Genomic DNA, 23,636 nt, shown 5'->3' with positions numbered 1-23,636 from the left:
GCAACATGGCCTATGTAACTATTACTGACTTGCGAGTGAGTATCTGAAGTTGATATCAACAATGCGGCGCACTTTCAATATCATGTTAAAGCGTTTGTTCCGTCCTTGTAAAAGGTTTTAATTGGTCATGCATGCAGTAGAGATATTTCGGTTATCCTTCACCTATATTATTACGCAGATTATCTTTGAGAGTGAATTTCCAAGAATTTTGCTTTTGGGTCCCTGGTATCGGGCTACCTTTATTTCGAAAAATATTACTTTCTGATTTTGAATGCATTTGAGTAACCGACAAATGAAATGTGAGTCCATTGCTTTCAGGGAGCTCATTAAGTGGTGATATTTTACCCATGCTGTCGTGTTTTCCGTACCGTTCACCTTAGTCGACTACGGCAAAACGTGCAGTAAGTTTCAAAGTTCATTTTACTTGACTTTATTTTATTTCAGCCAATGGAAGCAATCCTTCTGAAACAAAATAACAGCGTGCTAAGAACGCCGGCGCTTGTAACACCAATATGCACAGTTCCAGACAAATAGTTCGCACACCACCTCACCTACTATACACCTGGAAAACAATAAATACCCTGCTGTCTTCTACACACGTTGTGGACCAAATAAGCTCAAAATGCTTGCGACCAAAATATGGAACGGAATGATTGTTCTGTCCTCAAAATATGGATTATGATGATGACCTGGAAGACGGCATTTCAAATTTGCAGAAAGCAACAAGTAGTACGAACATTAGGGACGCGCTGCTCTGCAACCGTGACAGTAGCTCGTAATCTAGGTAGGAAGTCAAAATACCTCTAAAATATTAGGTGATAATGGTCAGACAATGCGATCCTTTCAGCAGAGCGACTGATTAAGGTGGGGAAGAATGTCTCACATATCAGGCCAGGAAATACAGAAATATTGAACTTCTTTGATTCACTACCAAGCAACATTTTGTCTACTAAGCGCCTGGCGATGGAAACGCAGTGCACAGCGAAATGCTTTTTACCGAGTCTAAGGCTTATTAATGAAACACACAAAACAGTAAAATATTTTGGGATCAAGAATATAACACATTTTACACGTTTTTCAATAATCGTATTTGCGTACAACCACATTTGTCTTAGGAGGATGAATATATGATACCCCAAAGGCCTTCTTAACCAGGGCTTATTGATTCTCAGTTGATTCATCTTATTATTTGGATGTGCTGAATCGGCCAGCAGCAATATATTGGTCGGTTCTCCTCAATTAACGGCATCTTTGAAGTGGAGCCATGGTCATCGTTATATCATGAATAACTTTACGCGAATTGCCTTGGCTAAAATCTATCAGGTGGTCGTGGTAGTCGGACTTTATTGGTACAACGTTCCTGTAGGTTGCACTGACTGGAACCTTATTCTTCTTATCTTCGCTTTGCCTTGCCCGGAGGACAAGGAAAGAAGAGTGGCCAGACAAAAAACAACGGGTTCTTATGCTGCAAACAGTTGTAGTGAGGTTGCCTAGGCGTAACTTCGTACTGTCCTGAGTGACAGGAGTGTGAAGACTGCTTGGTGTTTTTATTAGGAGATCAGAAAGTTCACCCGAGACAGAAGGTGTAAAAGACTGAGCGTAAACTCCACTTACTCTAACAGTTATTTGTTGACTACGAATACCGGCCCATTTTCTGGAAAAAATAAAAAAAGTAAAATCTGAGGATCCGGTATTGCAGAGAGTGAATTTTCAGTACGCGGCAAAATTGAGAGACAGACGATTATTCCTCCATGCGTAGTCAAGCTAGACGTCTGGATAATCATGTGTTCTAGACTAGGACGTCAGACTTCGTAGAGCTGCTTCAGGGAGCGGAGGCCACTACAGCATTGCACAAAAGGTTTGGTCATGAACAGCCAAAATTGTCGAACAGGAAGCAGAAAAGAACCTTAAAGACATGTTGACATTGGTGTGGAACTTTAGAACTTTTCTTAACACTTGTGTTTGAGGGACTGAAATGCTTCTGTATCCACAAAGCCGCCAAATTTGGTGGTCCGATCAAAGAAGATCCAAGCGGCTGAATATACATTCTCTTGCCTTGGAGCTAAGCTGGAGGTTGATGGAAAAATGGATTGACAGTGACTGAACAAATGAATAGGAACAAGAGAGTATACTAGTGAGAGTGTACTAGTCACCCGGTCTCAACAATTCAAAACTTTTTCGCTTCTTTTGTCAGCATGTACACTTCTAAGATGTTTAACCTAGAAGCTGAGGAGATGGAATTCACCAGTAACGGATAGATAACATCATGTCCATTCGACTCACTAATCACCTTTTTCTCGTGGATGCCCTCGAATTCCGAATCAGATTTCACTCACAAGCAGAAATACTGTTCAGAATTAGGGCTATGAAAGTAAACAATCGACGTCTACTTATGACTTGTGTGGCTATAGAACTTCCTTCCACCAGTGATCCAAAGACATAGTTGCGGCCCGGAAGGCGCACTTATCAATGCTGCTTAGCAAACAATCCAACCTATATTTATACTGCCATGCACAGTTGTCCCAACTTCCCGTTAAGATAAACTCGTCTAACTTGCCTAAAGAATATGGACTTTGAAGCGTGATAACTGGGGTGCAAGACCAAAAGACTGCCGAAAAGAGATAGTATTTGCTAAAATATTTGAACCGGGTGGGTCAGCGGTTTAAGACGAAGTATTTCTACCCAATCACTATCGTACCATTTTTTGACTTGAAGAACGATCCACAGAAATACCTAAACATCGTCCTCACACCTGACTGCGATCTATGCAGGGTTTTTTATTGATCCTGAAGAAGGCATTCTGACCCAGTATAGGAAAATGCCTCATAGCCACGACGATACCACACAATTCATAGGTTTGTTTGCCACTGAATGAGGACCCCTGCATTATTTTTGCATTACCGAATACAGAACTGCAGCGGATGGCCATGGCGTTTGGTATAACAATCCATCTTTTTGACAAAAACACAAATCCTACTAAATAACTGGTTGTTTATCCCATCGCCACGAGGGGTTTACAAGACAAATCATGTTGTTCCGAAAATATAGGCTGCAATATGTAGAGTTACAGAGATTTCCGCCACCTCAACAGTACTCTTTTTATAGCGCAATCAATCATAAATGGATAAATTGCCGCTTTTGGCCGCAAAATGCATTTAGAGTAACCACGACCTTGTTGTTGAAGCCAAGAATTCATTTTACCGAGCGAATCGCAGATGTAGTCGCACAAACCAAAGCTCATTGGTCAGTTATCAACTTACTCATTCTGAGTCATCACAGAAAAACCAGAGATTTACCGAGTTAAGATTCTCTCATTGCTGGTCGACATCCACTCAAAGAAGTCTACTCCAGTTTTTTATCAGGAATAACCAGGTTGTAGTTATGCTCCGAGATGACAGTAGTGTGATGGTGTATAATGCTGATGATGCATGCCTGTAGTCTGTGGTCTGGTTTCCAAGCACCAGCACTACATCTGATGAAAGGTAAAGTTTTATTACAGAAATTATAGAGCTGTTTTCTACGGTTCGTTTACTTTTGTTTGATAGTGAAAATTGAATACAACGCGTGCGAATGTTCAGTTTTTAGAAACTATGTGCATATGAAATGTTTACTTCCGTGTCTGATGGCTTGTAACTGCCTATTTCGTGTTTAGTAATAGATAACAGCAGCGAAGAGATTTCCGATATTAACAAAGAGCCGCCCGACATCTGGTTTGCTCCCCGGGTATCCATTTTCATATAAATAGTACGATAGTGTGAATCCAGAAAGCCCCGGTATAATTATCTGTCCATAAAATACAGCATACCTTTGAAATCTGAAGGAATCCACTGCCAAGAACTCGCCATGGAGTAAAAAAGAAATACGCTCTCACTCGTTGTTATGCTACCATGCTTGGGCCAGCAGATGGTTCTCGAGAAACTTGTTTGTTTTTCCATTTAGATTGATCTTGTTCGTTTACATCGGAGACAGCGACGTGCAAGCATCTCATTTGTGTAAAACTTGTTTGGTTCACTTGATTTTGGAGGACTTCAGTAAATTGGCCACTGCTAACCGTCATATACTTTTCAGATTATGGTTCTGGTGGCTTAAGAATTGTGTGGATTGTGGCTTGTGTGGTGGTTGTTTCATCTGGTTATGCCGTTTTTACTCTACTGGGCGACCAAGACACGTCGGAGCCCCTTAAGTACACGGCACTCGGAAATCCTAAATCAGAAGACTACTTCAGTAGCATATGGGCTACGAGTCAAATGGTTAGGCGCGAGCTGGTTCGTTACTGATTATTATGGCCACTTTAAATTTGCGTTCCGACATTGAGTTTAGTCTAGTGCTACCAAAAATTACATTCCAAAAATTGGATCAACAACGTCAGAGACTATTTGGTTCACAATTCCTGTTAAGTGCCAAAGATTTAGAAGGGCACTGGAACCAAAGGACTTCAACAGGCTGTTTGATTCAATAACCAGAGTCATAACATCAATCTTTCGTCATGTTTTGTCTCTCCACAATTTCAGGGAAAGTACTGGAATGCCTGGTGACAATAAAAACCGGTTTCACAAAGCTTTCTTAATTCTCCAAAAAATTACAGAAATATCTCCACTCTCAAATCCAACCCTTAAGCTATTTCAAACAGGATGTTAAACATTCTGAGCAATATGTCTTAAAAGTGGGATGGTAAGCAGAGCCGATACCTGTGTATTTCTGATCCATAACAAAATGCTCTCACTAGAAGTTTTTGAGTTTGAATAACAAGTATTTTGAGATGTATAGACCGCAATACGCAACTCAACACGGACAAAATGATGCGCTCCGACCATCCTACAATATTGGGTCGGGCCACTTGTGAAAGGTTTCACGCCAATTAGTGTTTTGAGCGTAAACATGGACACAAAACAAACGTATGACTGCTTCAGAATTGTTCCGAGTTCAACCCTTTTGTTTGTTACGTTGCGTTGAATTTGAGAGTCTGTTCAAGCCAAACCCTGTATTAGCTACAAGTCATACAGGGCGGAATGAGCGTTTGACGCAAAAATCATCACCCAGCCCAAGGTCATCGCAGTGAGTGAATTTACTTGGGGCCACTGGATTCGACTGTTAACAAAATAACTCTGTTTTTCTTCCAACAGTTTTGAACATGGCCAGGATATCGGAACGCCGCCCCGCTTTCGTAAATCCGCAAACAGGTATCTTATATCCGATAAATATTGATTAAAATTTTTGTTGCAAAGGACAAATAAACAAACAGACAGTATTTCGTTTCATAGGTGGACAACCTCTCACAAACAAATGAGGTGACTATGAAACGGCGTATTGTGAGGGAATTCATTGATATAACTAGTATTTCAAGTAACCTACCAATTTCCACGTTAATCACGAGTGAGTAGGAGCTCAACGAACTGTTTCATGGCATCTGGTTGTGCTGCTGAATAATTTTCAGCAAAAAAGTTGCTTCCATTCATCCAGTTTTTCTACGGTGAATGGGAGAAGATTCAATACAATATCAATACATAGTCATGACGAATTCTTCAGAATGCTTCTCTTCACTAAAATCTAATCATTATACATATCATAGAAAAGGGGATTTTAATGACAGATTCTCAGTTTTAACTGCTTTTTGCGGAACAATTCTGAATCTCTTGTCTCCAGAGTCTGTCTTATGATGGAAATCCTTTAAACTCAACTGAAAGCACTGCTTCACTTAGTGGTTTAATGCATATTTTCGGGTAGAGTTGCAAAAGCAGTTGCACTTTTAGGTCACTAGAAATTGGTACTAAACGTAAAGCCTAACTTGTTCCACGACATCACCGACATTCCGAAAAATGAGGAAAAACTAATCCACACATTTCGGTTTTCATGGCAAAGCTACTAGTATGCGTAGGATTATAATGATATTTGTCGTTGTGACAACGGATGCCCAAGAAAATACGGTCTGATTGTTACGGATCCGCATATTATACCCATATCTGTGAAATTCCAAGTTATTATCTTATCCGATGCCATGATAAGTGGAACAAATACCTGGGGACGAATACCTGTTAGCTACAAACTTCACCCACATACCACAGCAATCTGCAGAGTAGAAACGCCAGTTCCGTGTGATTCAAGGACACGGCACTGTTCACATTTAGATTTTGAGTGTGACAATACATGCAACTGGAGTGAAAAGCTCGAAGGTATTCTATTGCTTCTATTTCCACCCTCCAACCGAACTAATTGGAAAGATAAAAGAGGTAAACAAACTTAGGGAAATGTGTGACCGTCTTAACTTTGTGTGATGTCCAATGCTATTTTGCGTTCCAACAAGTCACACTGGGCACCCTAACGCGCGATGTCAGATGTCTGTAAGCTGCCCCTCCGTGCAGTCCAAAAGGGATTAGTACACTTGGAGACTTTGCAGTACTTTTCAAATCAAGAAAAATTCAAAATGATGTGTTTTGAGAGAAAAAGTGAATTTTTTGAATTGTTTACAGCAAAGAAAATATGAGTGTACTTGGAGATTGCACAGAAGTTAAGAGATACCTCGAAGTTCTTAAGTAGGATATTCACAATGAGCTGAACGGAGTTTGTACATATGCAGGTTAGTGTTGAAGTGACAGCTTTTGTGAACTAACGACGAGAATTTTGATCTGCCCCTAATATTCTTGAGTACCATCATCACTTCCGGTACTTCTTAAGGCAGCACTTACAATACGGTATCCTACATCAGGTGGCTATTTTTATAATGACTTTAGCACGGTCATACATTACTCCCCATCAAGCGATGTGGTTAATTTTTCTCCTTGAACATGACCTCTCTGTTATTAATGCGGACGTTTTTTGGGCCATTTAAGCAATTTTAAGCAAGTTGCTGGATATGCATTTGCTTTCTTTGAATCATGGACTCTTAAGTGATCATGGCTACAGCAACATAGTAGCGACAAACTTTTCTGTGCGAAAGTGTTGCTATTTGAAAAAAATCGGTAACTGAAACAGCAAAGACAACGTTTGTCTGAGACCCACAGCTGAACAAACGGCGAGGTGTGCAGAATCCACGGTATAACCGGGCATTTTGGTTACAAAATGAAAGGATAACTATCAAAATGAGATCTCATAATGTTACAACAGTCTTCTACACGATGTATGGAAAGAGTATTTATTTGAGTGTGCCAGTGATCCACTGTCACAATTTTGATTATCATAGTTGAAATTTGGGAGGGATTAATTTATTCATGACAAGAGATCAGTCATGTAGAAAGGCTGAGTGTATAAACGAATAACCGGTAAACGTGGGTGATATTTTGGCGCCTGATGAATGACATACAAGTTAGTACAGCTGTTCGTCCGCGGTTTGTTTTAGTTAGATGTACTGATTTATGGAAGTCTTTTTGTGGACCCATTAGTTCTCAGTATAAACACCCAAACGCTCAACAAAATAATGCCTCGTGGGTGAATTTAATTAGTGACAACAGATAACACAGGATGTCTACTGTATTTTCCAAAAGTGGTTGCCGCACGACATTTGTTTTCGGAAAAGCACTTCTTGCGTTGTTAGAAAAGCGGGTTTCTCCTTGCTTAGCAGCTAAGAGCAGATAAGAATTACTGATGAAACCCACTAAGTTGAAATAATCTGTCAACCCATAGGTTTAATAAGACTTACAACAATGGGTGTCACTGCTTGAGGACTGCTCATTCTGTTATCTGATCGAAATTTTGATGTCAATGCTGACATTACGTCCCAAATTACGATCACACTGCGTTCCGGGAACTTTTACCAATACTAACAGAAAAGCCACTTGAAATTAATTTCAGCTACCATGAAACCCGGAATCACTCATTTGCGTAAGCCAAACGCTTTCCTATTGTCGCTGTAATGTGCATTCCCACGACATGAATGTCAGATTTTCAGAAGACCACTGAAACGAATCCGTAAGGTTTCTAATGTTTGTGACATTTGTGGTGCAGTGCATAAGAAAAGAGATGAAAAACGATAGGCGAATATCCATTTTTGTGAAAGCGTTCTCGGGTCCCATAGTACCACAAAATATTGTAATCAACATTCTCCTTTTGTAACTCAGATTAACTTAATGGTGTGAATAACAGAAATCAGACTAAATGGTGGTATCTATTCATGATAATAGTTATTTTTACGCCCATGAACTTTGTCCTCATACCCATGGAGTAACAAGATGAACGCCATGCATACTCACATCAAGTCAACCACCTAAAAATGGTTGTGCGCCTCGTATTATCTAACTGCAGTCCCTGCTCCAGTGCCTTAATGCCGGAAAAAGACTCACACAAGGAACACAACAGCTTTATTACAAAACAAGTTGGTGTGAAGGTACAACGGCCTTGCGCTATATTTTGGAAAACAATGTGTGTCTTTCATAGGCCCTCTGATCGGCGTTTAGAGTAGTTTGAGGGTCGCAGTAGGTTTCGGATATTCTGCAACAATCTTGGGGTACCTTATCTTCCCGACCCACCCGGGCTTTACTTGAAGTCGAGTGCAGTTTAGGCTGAAGGCTTTTTACTCTCTCAAAATTTCTGAACTTCGGAGTTTTAAAAAGTGACTTTGTTAGTCTGCTCGCATCCTCATTTTGTCGAACGTATTCAAACTTTGTGCTTTTGAGAAAATAGCTCCATAAAAAATGAAAACCCCTGATTATTCCTCGGGGGAGTTGGCTTCGCTAACGCAAAGTCAATATAAAAGAATGGCTTTTATAAGGGAAACTACTCCTAAGGTTGATAAAGTCTCTTCGACAGCCCTTCATGAGGTTCATCAGGTAGGCGCGATCCCCGAGTTTATGTTCTGCTTGAACTCAAATTGCACGAAAATAACTAAATACATTTATTTTTAATCCAAATCAAATAAAAATGCTGTCCAACTCTACCGCCTACCCGAGTAAAGACTGACTAACAGCAAATGAATTTCATTATCATGTGACGTTCCGTCGAAACATGTAGTCCAAACCAAGGTGGAGTATATGAAATACACTGGCTGTGAAGAAACGGCGTTCAAAAAAGACACTTAAAGCTTACACAAGAAATCCAAATTATTTCTGCAAAGAAGACAGAGTAGACAAACCGAAAACGGTCAGTCCTGGGAAATTTCACTCAAACGTGCCAATCGGTAAACATGTAAATTTGCCAAATATCGAAATCAAACACTAATTGAGCTTGCTGTGATAATTACCAACCAACCAAAACTTTGATTGAAACTTGCGCAGCTTAAAAATGTTCATTCATGAGAAAAATTCCCAAAACATACGTTGGATCAAATCGCAAACCATGACAGTCTTGCACAACGGGTTCATTTCAACATAAAATGACTGGCGTGACACCCATCTCAGTTATTGAAATAGGGAAAACAGTAGTACTAACCATGAAAACAATAATGCGGAAATAAAAATAACTACGCAATTGGGTAATGTATAGAGTTTTTGCACAAGTGAACAAAAAATCGCTCGAAATTACAGAATGTCCCTGCAACCGCAGTTTTTTCTACCCTTCCAAGTTTAAATGAACCAAGTAATTAAGGCAGTTTCGCTTGAGTTTATATTCATTCTTAGAAAGCAAACAAAGTGAGCGGGGCATTCACGAACATCATTTAACTCGTGTGGTCTTCTGTAATTTGCCAATACTCATTTTTGCTACTTCATCACAAACAAATGCCTACAAAATTACACTAATCTCATTAAAATTTCAAGTTTGTACCAAATGTGAAACATCCAATGGTAAGTACCAGATTTTCGTGCACGGGTCGATGTCATGGTTGAAATTGGGAGCAATTTTAAAATAGCAGCAACTATGGTAATATGAGAATATTGTTGTTGTCAGCAAGAGAATCATTTCGGAAAATTGTTGGCGCTTATAACCATTTGCATTGTCTAAATACCTACAGCAAATCACCTTAAATTTGACGTCACCTTGTCCATAGATGGGATGCCTTAGAAATAGCAAGAAAATATTTGACGTCCCTTGTCCATAGATGGGATGCCTTAGAAATAGCAAGAAAATTGTTACTGGCAGACACAATGCTGTATGACGAACGTAACTTTTCCTAGGCGAGATAGTTGAAGGCGTAAAAGTTTGTTTAAATCTCGGTCACTCTGTTTCTGATTCAGTTAGGTATTCCCAAAAAATGTTTAGCGGTAGGGTCTTAATATCCCCGATTTTGGTAAATATGTATATGGTAGACCTTGAACTGAAACCTATAGACGCATTTGAGTGTCCACCGAAGGTTTTCTGGCGTTACCTAGATGACACGTTTCTTAAGACAAAGCGTGATACGATCAGCATATTTCTTCAATATCTGAACACTTTGGACCATCATATTAAGTTTATCATGAAGCTAGAGTTCATATCGGGTAAACTGAACATCATTAACTGCATGACACACAAGAGTAGTGGGAAATTAAAAACGACTGTTTACCGGAAATCAGCGGATAGTGGTGTGGTATTAAGCTTCTCCTCGACGCACCCAAATGTAGTATATTCTAGTATAGTTTCAACAATATTTAGTAGACTAAGGGCACTGTTCACAGATAAAGTCGACCGAAGAGCAGAAATACTTGAGGTAAAAAGTGACTCCAACACAGCCCATACGCAGTCGGTTTAATTAGGAGGCAACCAAAATGGGTATTCGGCCTAACATCAAGACACAACAAGGAGTTGGTCGGAATAGCAGTCATTCCATACAAAACAGGGAAAGCAAAGGCAAATTTGTTTGCAAACGAGTGTATTTCGCCAACTGTCGCAATTTGGTTCCAAGTAGAACATAAAGTTGACAGAAACTCGGGAACTGCACCTACCTGATGAGCCCCAGGAAGGGCATGACCGGTCGTGGGCTGTCGAAGAACCTTCATTACGTATATACATCTATTGCGACATGGCGAATACCGTACCAAACGAAAAATGAGGCGGCCTCGTGCAGAACATTCAGTTGCCTGGAAACATCAGGAACAAGAGATTCAGCTGGCTTCAAGGTGAGTCAATCGCTAAACCAAATTTGTTTGCAAATGAGTGCATTTCGCTGACAGCTGAGGCCATTAGAAAGGTGGTGAGTGCGGTTTACGTTAGAGTGACATTCCAGAAAGGAAATATTTTGCACTCAGTATCGGTGCAGTTGAAGGATCACCTTCCGCCTAATAGGGATAGGGACTGTGTATACAAAATAAAATATAACGACTGAACGAAGGTTTCGTATTGTTCAGACAGCTAGTGCACTGTACAGCAGAGCATAAGCTGCGCATTAACAGACCACCGAGAAACGTAGATGAATATCAGGCGATAGTCAAAGACTCGGCAATGGCGGGACATGCACTGAGCACTGGACACGGGATGTGGACAGGGACTAAAATTCACACCACGGTGACTGGTGGCCGAGGCACTGGAAGTCACCAAGCTTCACAGCGTAAATAGAATAGGGGTCGTAGAAATGGCGAGCGTGTGGAGAGTGGTTTTAGACCAGCCGAGATGACACAAGACGGTGTGCAGTAAATGAACAAAATCCAAGTAATGCAAGTTCCGCTTAATCTCCAGCCGCCCCTCCACCTCATTCCGATCCCAATCCAATTGTCCTGACACTCTTCGGGAAACACAGACGAACAAAATCTGTGAACGACCCCTAAGAGGAATATTCCGTTAAGTTGTCCTAGACAGAAGAAGCAAGGCCGCAAAAATTTGGATTCAACATGAAGACAATCTTCCTAACCAATTAATCTTAGGTGTTAGTATCCCACACCAACCAACAAACAGGGAGTTCAGACGGATGTCCAGCACTGATCAGGTTGACTAGTCGTAAGAAATCTCACGAATTGGTTTCCTGACTGTCTGAAAACCTGACCAACCTGGTAACTTGCGCAGTTGACCTGACGACTCTCTTGCGTCTAAAGCGAAACGTTGCCCAACAAATAAATCCACCGATTGTTTACCAAACCTCTCTGAGACGGTCCGTTATAGTGCCTTATGACTCACATAACTGAAGTTAAATCGTGTTTCACTACTGTTATTTACGATCGAACAATCGAATGCTAACTGTTTTGAACCGTCATAAGCTAGGTGGATAATGGCTACGACTTAGGTTCAATACAGCAAGTTATTGACAATAAGGTTGGTGTCGAGTCATAGTAGACAAGAAATAGAGCCCCAATAGCATGGATAACGACCGGAGACTGTCAAAAGGTTTCCATCAAAAAGACAAATCAACTAAAGTCTCCATCTTCTTCGACTGCATTGCATATAAGGCTGGTGGAAAAGTAGTCCGCCGTGTACCAGAAATCAACGCATATTCCTGCTACTTCGAATTTTCATTTGTCCATGCAGATGCAGTTTTCGCTAATGTCGAGTAAGAGAAGTTTTTCCAGTGGTATCCAATATGGAGAAAAAGATACGTATGATAGCGGATGCGAAATCATGGGATTACGCGTTAATTGACAGAGATGCTGGTGGTTGTGACTAAGCCAACGCAGAGAATATAGGAACAGTCTTAATGCAAAAGTGAGCTGCTTTTTTAAATTAAAACATATAGACAGTATGATAATTACGAAGGTAGATAAGGGTAAAACCTTTATTGTCATGAATAAGGGTGACTATATGCAAATAGTTTGACAACACTTAGATGATAATCATTATGGACAAATCAGCAATGCAGCGATTACGTCAATAATGAACAAGAACAAGGTTGAGTTAGAAGGAATTTAAGATCTGTGATAAACCATCTGCAGCAACACCGTTGGTATCGATGGGATGCCTTAGAAATAGCAAGAAAATTGTTACTGGCAGACACAATGCTGTATGACGAACGTAACTCTCCGTAGGCGAGATAGTTGAAGGCGTAAAAGTTTGTTTAAATCTCGGTCACTCTGTTTCTGATTCAGTTAGGTATTCCCAAAAAATGTTTAGCGGTAGGGTCTTAATATCCCCGATTTTGGTAAATATGTATATGGTAGACCTTGAACTGAAACCTATAGACGCATTTGAGTGTCCACCGAAGGTTTTCTGGCGTTACCTAGATGACACGTTTCTTAAGACAAAGCGTGATACGATCAGCATATTTCTTCAATATCTGAACACTTTGGACCATCATATTAAGTTTATCATGAAGCTAGAGTTCATATCGGGTAAACTGAACATCATTAACTGCATGACACACAAGAGTAGTGGGAAATTAAAAACGACTGTTTACCGGAAATCAGCGGATAGTGGTGTGGTATTAAGCTTCTCCTCGACGCACCCAAATGTAGTATATTCTAGTATAGTTTCAACAATATTTAGTAGACTAAGGGCACTGTTCACAGATAAAGTCGACCGAAGAGCAGAAATACTTGAGGTAAAAAGTGACTCCAACACAGCCCATACGCAGTCGGTTTAATTAGGAGGCAACCAAAATGGGTATTCGGCCTAACATCAAGACACAACAAGGAGTTGGTCGGAATAGCAGTCATTCCATACAAAACAGGAAAAGCAAAGGCAAATTTGTTTGCAAACGAGTGTATTTCGCCAACTGTCGCAATTTGGTTCCAAGTAGAACATAAAGTTGACAGAAACTCGGGAACTGCACCTACCTGATGAGCCCCAGGAAGGGCATGACCGGTCGTGGGCTGTCGAAGAACCTTCATTACGTATATACATCTATTGCGACATGGCGAATACCGTACCAAACGAAAAATGAGGCGGCCTCGTGCAGAACATTCAGTTGCCTGGAAACATCAGGAACAAGAGATTCAGCTGGCTTCAAGGTGAGTCAATCGCTAAACCAAATTTGTTTGCAAATGAGTGCATTTCGCTGACAGCTGAGGCCATTAGAAAGGTGGTGAGTGCGGTTTACGTTAGAGTGACATTCCAGAAAGGAAATATTTTGCACTCAGTATCGGTGCAGTTGAAGGATCACCTTCCGCCTAATAGGGATAGGGACTGTGTATACAAAATAAAATATAACGACTGAACGAAGGTTTCGTATTGTTCAGACAGCTAGTGCACTGTACAGCAGAGCATAAGCTGCGCATTAACAGACCACCGAGAAACGTAGATGAATATCAGGCGATAGTCAAAGACTCGGCAATGGCGGGACATGCACTGAGCACTGGACACGGGATGTGGACAGGGACTAAAATTCACACCACGGTGACTGGTGGCCGAGGCACTGGAAGTCACCAAGCTTCACAGCGTAAATAGAATAGGGGTCGTAGAAATGGCGAGCGTGTGGAGAGTGGTTTTAGACCAGCCGAGATGACACAAGACGGTGTGCAGTAAATGAACAAAATCCAAGTAATGCAAGTTCCGCTTAATCTCCAGCCGCCCCTCCACCTCATTCCGATCCCAATCCAATTGTCCTGACACTCTTCGGGAAACACAGACGAACAAAATCTGTGAACGATAAGAGGAATATTCCGTTAAGTTGTCCTAGACAGAAGAAGCAAGGCCGCAAAAATTTGGATTCAACATGAAGACAATCTTCCTAACCAATTAATCTTAGGTGTTAGTATCCCACACCAACCAACAAACAGGGAGTTCAGACGGATGTCCAGCACTGATCAGGTTGACTAGTCGTAAGAAATCTCACGAATTGGTTTCCTGACTGTCTGAAAACCTGACCAACCTGGTAACTTGCGCAGTTGACCTGACGACTCTCTTGCGTCTAAAGCGAAACGTTGCCCAACAAATAAATCCACCGATTGTTTACCAAACCTCTCTGAGACGGTCCGTTATAGTGCCTTATGACTCACATAACTGAAGTTAAATCGTGTTTCACTACTGTTATTTACGATCGAACAATCGAATGCTAACTGTTTTGAACCGTCATAAGCTAGGTGGATAGGGGAGTACTTGTTCAAATGAAAGTCGTGGCCGTAGAAAGCACCGAAACCCCTTGGTGAATGTTCACAAGTTTCGTTTACTTCATGGTGACGTCCCTTTCCGAATGCTTGTAAAGTCTGAGTGTAGTTTGCGGTGGGATCTCACGATCGTGGGGCTCGCTGAGGGGACAAAAAAGGATGGATTGTGTGCCCAGGTTGTTGAAAGCTTCGGTTTGCTTTGCATATGTACATCATGCATCTGTTTGTCTACGCCACGGGCGGAGAGCATGATGACTACTGCCTATATGAACTCGCTCTCAAGCATTGATCTGACCTTGCAAACCAACAAAATGTACTCCACGTTTTGGTCGCTATCTTTTTGATTCTGCCATAAAGTTCATTGAAGTTCAACCCGTAGGCAACTAGCTTTCAATCTACACAGATTTAACGGCGTGGAGGGGGACAAACCGAAGTTTCAAACACTTTAGATAGCAGGTTACTCCGAAATTCGATAACCGTGTTAACACTAATTCGAAATGAGAATAACCTATCATTCGCATCCCAGATATTAACCGCTACAAATAAGACACAATTATCCTGACTCACATTACTTCGACCAATTCCTCTTTTTATAGTTTGCATTATGATGACCTTAGTTCAAGATGAAGGTAAGCAGTGTACTAAACACAATTTACCAATGGGCGTAACACACTACTCATAAGGTCACTGAGAACTCATCGACAGCCTACGACTCGTTTTGCCCTTCTTGGGGCTCATCAGAAAGGTTCAATCCACGAGTTTCTGTCACCCTTTTAGTTCCACTTTAGCTCAAATTGCACGGAGTTAGAGGAATACACTCATTTGCGCACCGTACGTTTCTGTGAGCCTCATATGTAGTGCGGATTCGCTCTGATGTCCTGTTTACCAGTTTGCCCTATAGCACATCAGTAGCTGAAGGTGGTTGTTTACGTTACTGAGGAGCGAGTTCATAAACACTACCGACCAACCGGCCTATGTGATGAAATTGTAAGTGGACAAATCGGGAAGATTTCAATCGCTTAGAGTGAAGTAGTGTAAAACCGTGCAAACTTGCAATCAGACTCAGGAGGTAAAGCAATATATTCGTGGTGGCCTGGAGATATCAGTTCTGCTGTAGGCTCGATTTTCGTTAGTGTGCTCACGGCTGGTAGCCTACGTTTGACCGCATGACTGTGGGCTGAATTGCTTTTCTGGAATTTGCCTAGGATCTGCTTTGCTCACATTCAGCGGTCTGATTTACCAACAGGCTGATGCGATTGCCATGAATTCACTTGTTTCCCCCGATTTGGTTAGCTATCTATGACACGCAATGGATCCGATTCATTAAGAGGTTTTGACACGATTGCTTTCTTTGATTTTAAAGTTTCTTGAAACCACGACCCCTTTGAAAATGTAGTTTTCATAGACCAACCTATTCAGATCGCCACTTAAACTTTAACACTGCCCAACAATTGAGTACAAAACAAGCGATAATTTGCACACTGGCTCATTGAGCTAATAACACAGATTTATTCGAAAGTGAGATTTTCCCATATCAAGCTAACACTGAGGAGCAATAGGTGCCCGACAGTTTCCATCAAACGAACGCTTTAGCCACCCGAAGCAGAGGCAGCAGTCAGACCGAGAGATGATCTGGATGACACAAACAGCTCATATATAGCAGTATTAATTGCGTACTTTCAAGCTTCAAATGGAATGCAGTGACGGCTGGTTTGCACGAAAGAACAACGAGCGTAGCGCTTGTCTTCAAGATTGAGTATGCCCACTGTGACAGTGGTTACATTGGGTAAACATGCAGAGAGTTTAAGGTTCGAATCAACGAACACAAACGACACTCTGGGGCCTCTCTAATATACGCGAGCGGAACGAACCAACTAAGACGTAATTCATTTAAGGCACTCCATTCATCAGTGACTAGCGGCCTTTTCCTCATCTTCAGATGACAACGGCAAGTTTGATATTCTTTGTTTTTCATTCACAAATCATCTTCATACTTTGCTCTGAATCATTACTGGTCAGCTTGGCTAGACTCGGTATGTTTCTCTATTCTCTCCTGTAAAAAGCGCTATGTTCGCTCACTGCGATCGGTATGGCTGCAGAGTGACACAGCGAAAGTCCATTTAACGCACCTGCATCAGTTAAATTCAAAGACGTGTTTGGTAATCAAGAGGTTGACGGTTTCCTATACCCGTTTCTCAAGTACCACCTTTCTCAAATATTGAGTATCGTAATTGGATACGCTTGGTGAGATGTTGTAACGCTGGACCATCGAGGTAGATAATCATACAATAGACATTCCAGAGTCGAATCTCAGCTTTACTGGCATTGAAATGTTTAAATTGTAAAATGAAGTCAAAATGGATATTGACGTAATATTTATACGGCTAGGGAAGTTGCCGTTTCTGTGTGTTTGGACAAAGATCTGTTTAGCTGTTACTCTGTTAAGCTGTAGCTTCGTCGAGCCACTCAACCCCGTACTTACGATTTCACCTCGATAAGTGATCAAGACGTTCGCCATCTGATACACTCGGCAAACAAATCAACAACCAAGCAGCAGACTGCTCATATTCCGCAAAATCGCCTGCTGTCAAAAGTCTTTGAGAAACGTACCACCGGGTATCCTTCCTGGTTTATTATAGCACCACTACCCGTTGAGGAGACAATTGTATTTAGCACGGGGTGCAGTGTTGGTGGACAGAGTTGTAGAAAAGTCCCGATACCCCTAAGGTAGCACTCATGAAAAGCCAGCTGCCAAAAGCATTTATAAACAATAATCCGAAAAAACTGTTTCTTTTTGTGCGTAAGGTTTGGCACAAATCGTGAAACATTGAATTAAACTACTAGCGGAGCGAGGTATATGGACGTCCTTACGAAATGCAGTTGACTGCTCCTATCCACAGCCATCAACAGCATATTATGAACATCAAATGCTGCGAACGAAATTCAAGGACAATTTAGAATTTATAGGCAAACGATACTGTAAAACCTACTAAATATATGAAGGAGTCAATAATCCTTTTCATCTTTGGCACTAGCAGGAACAAGGTAATCATCCGGTCCACCTGAACACCTTCCAGGACCTGGAAAATTTTATTCATTATTTTCTGAAAAATGGAAGGAGAGTTAAGCAGTCCGACCAAAAGAATTCCACAGTGGTAGCCAAAACAGACGAGGCAATAACAAATCAAATTTGGAGATATGTATTCCTCCGCTGTATCTTAGAAACTCATTTAGAAACACCTAGTTGGTTTTGAACGCTTTCGGTGTGGCCGTCGCACCGGTCTTCTTGAGAACCACAAACCGGGCGTGGGAAGAAATTGGTGACATACATGCAGTTCTCTACCATCAGCTTTGATTGAGCTGACATTCTGTGTTCCCCATGGCGGATGCTGAAATTCCGAATAAGGTTTATCTGGTGAACCAGTATTACATAACACGGCAGACTCAGCTCTGAATTCAAGCGCGAGAAGACCAGTCTTAGTGGCAACAAGAGCACATACTACCGGTTCATATTCACCTACAGAACTCTGTTCGCCTCAGCGGTCAATGGCTGGTGAAGAATAACCTGCAATTCCATGGACAGAAACAGGTTTCTGGTACTGCAGCTGTGCGCATGAATTGTCGTACACGTACTGCTTGGATGTGGCCTAGAAAATTCTGTTTATGATGCTTGCAAGTATCATGCCTACATGTGCAGCGCGAATATTGCTTGACAAAAGGGGCACAATTTTCCAGTTGTTTGCTAAATCTGACCAACAATTCCTCCTTTTCCATCGTGCCACTTTTTTTATTCAGATTGTCTCTGACTAACACGGCAACAAAATCTAGTTGCATTGAGACCATTGAGTTTGGTTTATTTGTTTCTACTCTCTCATATGGTGGGGATATCTTGAAATCGCTCACAATTCGCGCAAGCAAAAAAGTAACGTAAATGCGTAATAATTGTCACAAAAGAGATGAATTATACCAAAAAAGCATTCGACGCCATCTCTTAGATAATGGATTACCATAGGCTTTATGTGCCTGGTCCCAGAGAGAGACTTGGTAACTGGTAGTTTTGGCAATCAACTGGGTATATTTACCATTGTTTTGGGTTCTACTTATTGGTTTTCGTTCTCAAGGGAGTTAATGTCCGTGTAAGAGTAATTACTGGGACTGACCGCATTGCTACAACCACAAGAATTCCATACTGGATTATTGTGGATGTTACGCAGTGATCCATAACAAGCAAACGCATGTAGCACGTTATTTTTGTCCCTTGTGTGGGAAGCAGTCAGAGCTGGACGGAATGAACAACGCATCAACAACCGAAAAGACTTTATGAGTATGCATGAAAAGTAGGCGACACCCAGCGCGGACTCCATTACTTCAACCGGCTTAGGATGAATTGTTGAATAGCTTTCAGTAGTAGAAGTAATTCGTCCATAATGAGTTTATTAAACCTGTTTAACTACAATAGCACTTATTTGCTCACGAGAGAAGAAGTGAGCTGCTGATTTGCTTAAAATATATCCACTCATTTGAGAGAAATTTCCTCAGAACCAAAGCCCAATTGAAGCGGGATATTCGTACTTTTCTCTGTATTCGTTGAGAATTCATGTCATTAGACAGTCAATGTCTTTGGATTGCGTCAAATAACCGGGACAGACAGTGCATCGAGTTACACATCACATAGCTGCCGAGATTCAGCTTACCTATAAATCTACTGACGTTTTTGTTCATGTTGGTTATGTAATGCGCGCAAGTATTCGTTAATCCACACGACTACTTCACGATATATCCGGTTTTAGGTGAACGACTCCAATGACTTGTTAGGAGGTATATTTTTAAAAAAAGCAGAATTTCTAAAACGAGTGGCAGAAGAAGGATGAAAGCATCTTCTGGTGGATACATAAGTACTTTGCGAAGTGCGTCCGCTATCCTAAATTAATTGTCCAAATATACATCATCGAATACTTTTGTTTTTTTGTCAGCGTGGGTTTTTTCCGCCACCCTGCGGGATTGGATAATTCAGATGGATTAATTATCAGTGAACTAATAAAAATGTATTTCGATGTTTTACAGATATAACTGCAGTACAGCTGACAAAATTTCCATCCGAAATGGAAGAAGCTGACGTCAATGAGAGCTAAAAGTAGGAAAATGCGTCAGTTTTCTTCATGTGACCTTCTAACACTCGGAAATTGATGGATGATTCACTCGATTATTATGAATGAAGCGCTAGTGTCGGCTGTCGGCTTCCGTATTGAAGGCATAAGGTACCATCTGTTCTTCGTAAACTTAAAGAGCCCAACTTCGAATTGTCTACTTCATTTGTTTTTGTGTAAACGTGTTGCTCGTCGAATAATTGGCTACAGCGCACCCCATTGGGCAGTCTTGGCATGATTATCATGACAGGTTTACAGTAAACGGGATCAAATGGATCTACATTTTTGTCCATCTCCAAACCAATGGTGTTTTATTCCCTTGCTTGTCACGTGCTTTCTCTTCCTAGGGTCCCCACCAATTAGTACACTAACACCACTGGACAATCAATGCTGCTGACCAAGTTTTTCAACCGAGAAATATCCCGATACCTCATGCAACGCCCGAAAAATTGTCCCAGTAGTTCTGTTCCTAAAAACTCTCCTGCCGATTTATCTCTATGCCTAAATATAGGGCTGTATTTATGCTGTGCATGTAACTATAGGAGTTCTTCACTGATAGCCACTATTGAGCCAGCAACTGATGATTGAATACTTCCAATGACTGTATCAACCGACCACTGAATTTCACCCACAAAATACTTGCTTACCAGAATTCGTGTCGTGAAAACATGGAAGGACTTGTTTGGATATTTCCTCTGCTAAGTTAAGTGTCACAAGTTAAATTAAGTGTGCAGTTGCTCACATTCCCAAAAAGCTTCCTTGGAATAGCCCACTTTTGATTTTGTTCATTGAAACTTTCCCCAACAGTTATTCCTTCCTCAGTAGAGGAAAACATTAATTTGTTTCTTCAAGTGGTCGGTTTCAAGCCTCATCACTGCTACTGGCTGAACATATCACCGATAGACAAAATATAGCTGAAATATTTTCTCTAAGTAAATTGTGAACTTAATGAACCGTTTAAGCTGCCAAGCACGTTTCAATAAGCATGCTGCTTCGTCGGACCTCGTTTCCGAAAGTGGGTGCTGAGCTGTGTGTAATTTCGAACATCGAGGCAATGAACCCAAAACGTCTAACAGAAGACATTCGCTACCTTAACAAGCTCACAATGTAGTCGAGATGAACGTGATCCTGGGGGATCCAGAACAGAGCCAACGTGTCAGATACAAGCCGATTTAGTGAAGGTTGGTTGCATATTACTACTTCAGGTTTAGATGGTTCCAGAGAAAGATCAACCAACAGATATTTGTAGTTACGGATGGAGTTGGTTGATGCTGTAGCCCAAGTTAATTGGGATACTACAGGCAGGTTATTAAAGTTCAGTGGCTCACTAAGAACAAATTGCAGCACAAAAATATTCCCAACATTTGCATCGAAATCCCCCGGTTGGAAACAAGCCTCTTTCGCCGAAAAATATGGAAAACCGTTTGGGTTTCAGAAGCCAATTCCGACCCCTTCTTCAATTGACAGCGTAACGAACCATAAGTAAAAGTCACAACTAATGCCCATCCTGGTGACATTTGGCTATCTTCTTGCCAGTTGTTTTCGACCTCACCGAACTTTTTGTTTAATAGGTTAACTCGGGTGCCTCAAGAGTATTGAGAAAATTTGGGAACTTATTCCTAAAGCTCTCAGGCAGTCCAATTTTCTAACAAGTTCGTAGCATAGATGAAAAGTTCGTTGCAACCTGAACAGTGTATTTTATTCAATAGATGAATTCAAAAGTATATCAATTTGCCTTCCAAGTCAAGAAAAGCCAGCACTAAGTACACAATATTTAGCAAATTCAGATCACTTGAGGACCGGAAACTTTGAATGACACTGTTATTGGTGAGTCCAGGTTGCATCTGCTGACCCGTATCCTAAACGCTATTTTTGCGTTGAAAATCTCACGCTGCACACAATTGCCGCTTGGAAAAGGTTGTATTAATTACGTGCAACGCAGTAGCCCGTTAGCATCAAATTACACACAGCGGTAGTTGTACCGCCTTCCTAAAACGTAATGAAAATGAATCTCAAGGAAAACTGCCCTGCATTTAATGTTCCTAAACTTGGCTCACCATTGACGAGCAGCATAGTTTTTATCGTAAGCCGACAAGGTGCTGTTATTGCTGAGTGGCAAATAGGAAAACTAAAGAGGACTGAGGCAATTTTTTGACAAAACCGTACACTTCACTCACCGAAAACGTTATTATCACAATGCCTTAAAACCTATCCTTTATTTCTATACGCCTCCAGCAGAATTTTCGCCCACCACTATCCCGTGATTCTACTCTCTAGTGATACACTTCTCTGTAAACAACGGTTTTTCCCAATCCGCGCAAAATAAAATCAACTTTGAAATATTCAAGTTCAATGCATGTCTGTCAGAATGGGCGGGCCACATATAGATATTTACGTGAAATTTGTTTCCCATAAAAATCTGCGCACAAGATTAATGCATAAAATTCACTTCAAGTCCAAGGGAGATGAAACTCCACATTCACTATGCCAGAACTCCTTTTACTCCTCTCTCGGGGTGTCTAGTCCTAATCGTATTCATTCAGGTAATGCAAGAAAATTATGAGTCACAAGCTAACATTTTTGTGGAGTAGCACTGAAAGTTTTTGGACAGTCCACAACCAGTTTTATCTTCAACTTCCCGTCAAAATAATGCTCAGCTTGAGCCCATATTTTGCCCACCTTGCGTAATATACTCATTTGCAAATTAATTTGTTCCTTCAAAAAATATACTCCGATATCTCTTATAAGGCAGCCTGGTGTAGCGCATTCTGTTTAAAAACATCATAAACGAGGGTTTTCACTGGGATTTAGCTGAGTCTATCGTTTAGACAAAATTACAAATTTACAAGTGAATACCCTGTAAATGGCTACGACTTAGGTTCAATACAGCAAGTTATTGACAATAAGGTTGGTGTCGAGTCATAGTAGACAAGAAATAGAGCCCCAATAGCATGGATAACGACCGGAGACTGTCAAAAGGTTTCCATCAAAAAGACAAATCAACTAAAGTCTCCATCTTCTTCGACTGCATTGCATATAAGGCTGGTGGAAAAGTAGTCCGCCGTGTACCAGAAATCAACGCATATTCCTGCTACTTCGAATTTTCATTTGTCCATGCAGATGCAGTTTTCGCTAATGTCGAGTAAGAGAAGTTTTTCCAGTGGTATCCAATATGGAGAAAAAGATACGTATGATAGCGGATGCGAAATCATGGGATTACGCGTTAATTGACAGAGATGCTGGTGGTTGTGACTAAGCCAACGCAGAGAATATAGGAACAGTCTTAATGCAAAAGTGAGCTGCTTTTTTAAATTAAAACATATAGACAGTATGATAATTACGAAGGTAGATAAGGGTAAAACCTTTATTGTCATGAATAAGGGTGACTATATGCAAATAGTTTGACAACACTTAGATGATAATCATTATGGACAAATCAGCAATGCAGCGATTACGTCAATAATGAACAAGAACAAGGTTGAGTTAGAAGGAATTTAAGATCTGTGATAAACCATCTGCAGCAACACCGTTGGTATCGATGGGATGCCTTAGAAATAGCAAGAAAATTGTTACTGGCAGACACAATGCTGTATGACGAACGTAACTCTCCGTAGGCGAGATAGTTGAAGGCGTAAAAGTTTGTTTAAATCTCGGTCACTCTGTTTCTGATTCAGTTAGG

At 41.0% G+C, this 23,636-nt stretch overlaps 2 protein-coding genes across 2 annotated transcripts in view; one reads left to right on the top strand and one right to left on the bottom strand.

The window, feature by feature from the left end:
- T265_05698 (hypothetical protein) overlaps positions 1-23,636 on the top strand; it is a gene marked incomplete at both ends in the record, with an annotated part of 103,740 nt that overhangs the window by 66,899 nt on the left and 13,205 nt on the right. The window lies entirely within an intron of this gene.
- The window catches only part of T265_05697 (hypothetical protein), a gene marked incomplete at both ends in the record, with an annotated part of 104,834 nt that overhangs the window by 70,923 nt on the left and 10,275 nt on the right, over positions 1-23,636 (bottom strand). The window contains one exon of the mRNA XM_009170766.1: positions 1,615-1,654. Within this exon, the coding sequence (XP_009169030.1) occupies positions 1,615-1,654 (40 nt within the window). The remainder of the gene's footprint in view (positions 1-1,614; positions 1,655-23,636) is intronic.

This window comes from Opisthorchis viverrini, assembly GCF_000715545.1.
Source record: "Opisthorchis viverrini unplaced genomic scaffold opera_v5_108, whole genome shotgun sequence".
Taxonomy (NCBI): Eukaryota; Metazoa; Platyhelminthes; class Trematoda; order Opisthorchiida; family Opisthorchiidae; genus Opisthorchis; species Opisthorchis viverrini.
This window is presented reverse-complemented; position numbering and strand designations above follow the sequence as displayed.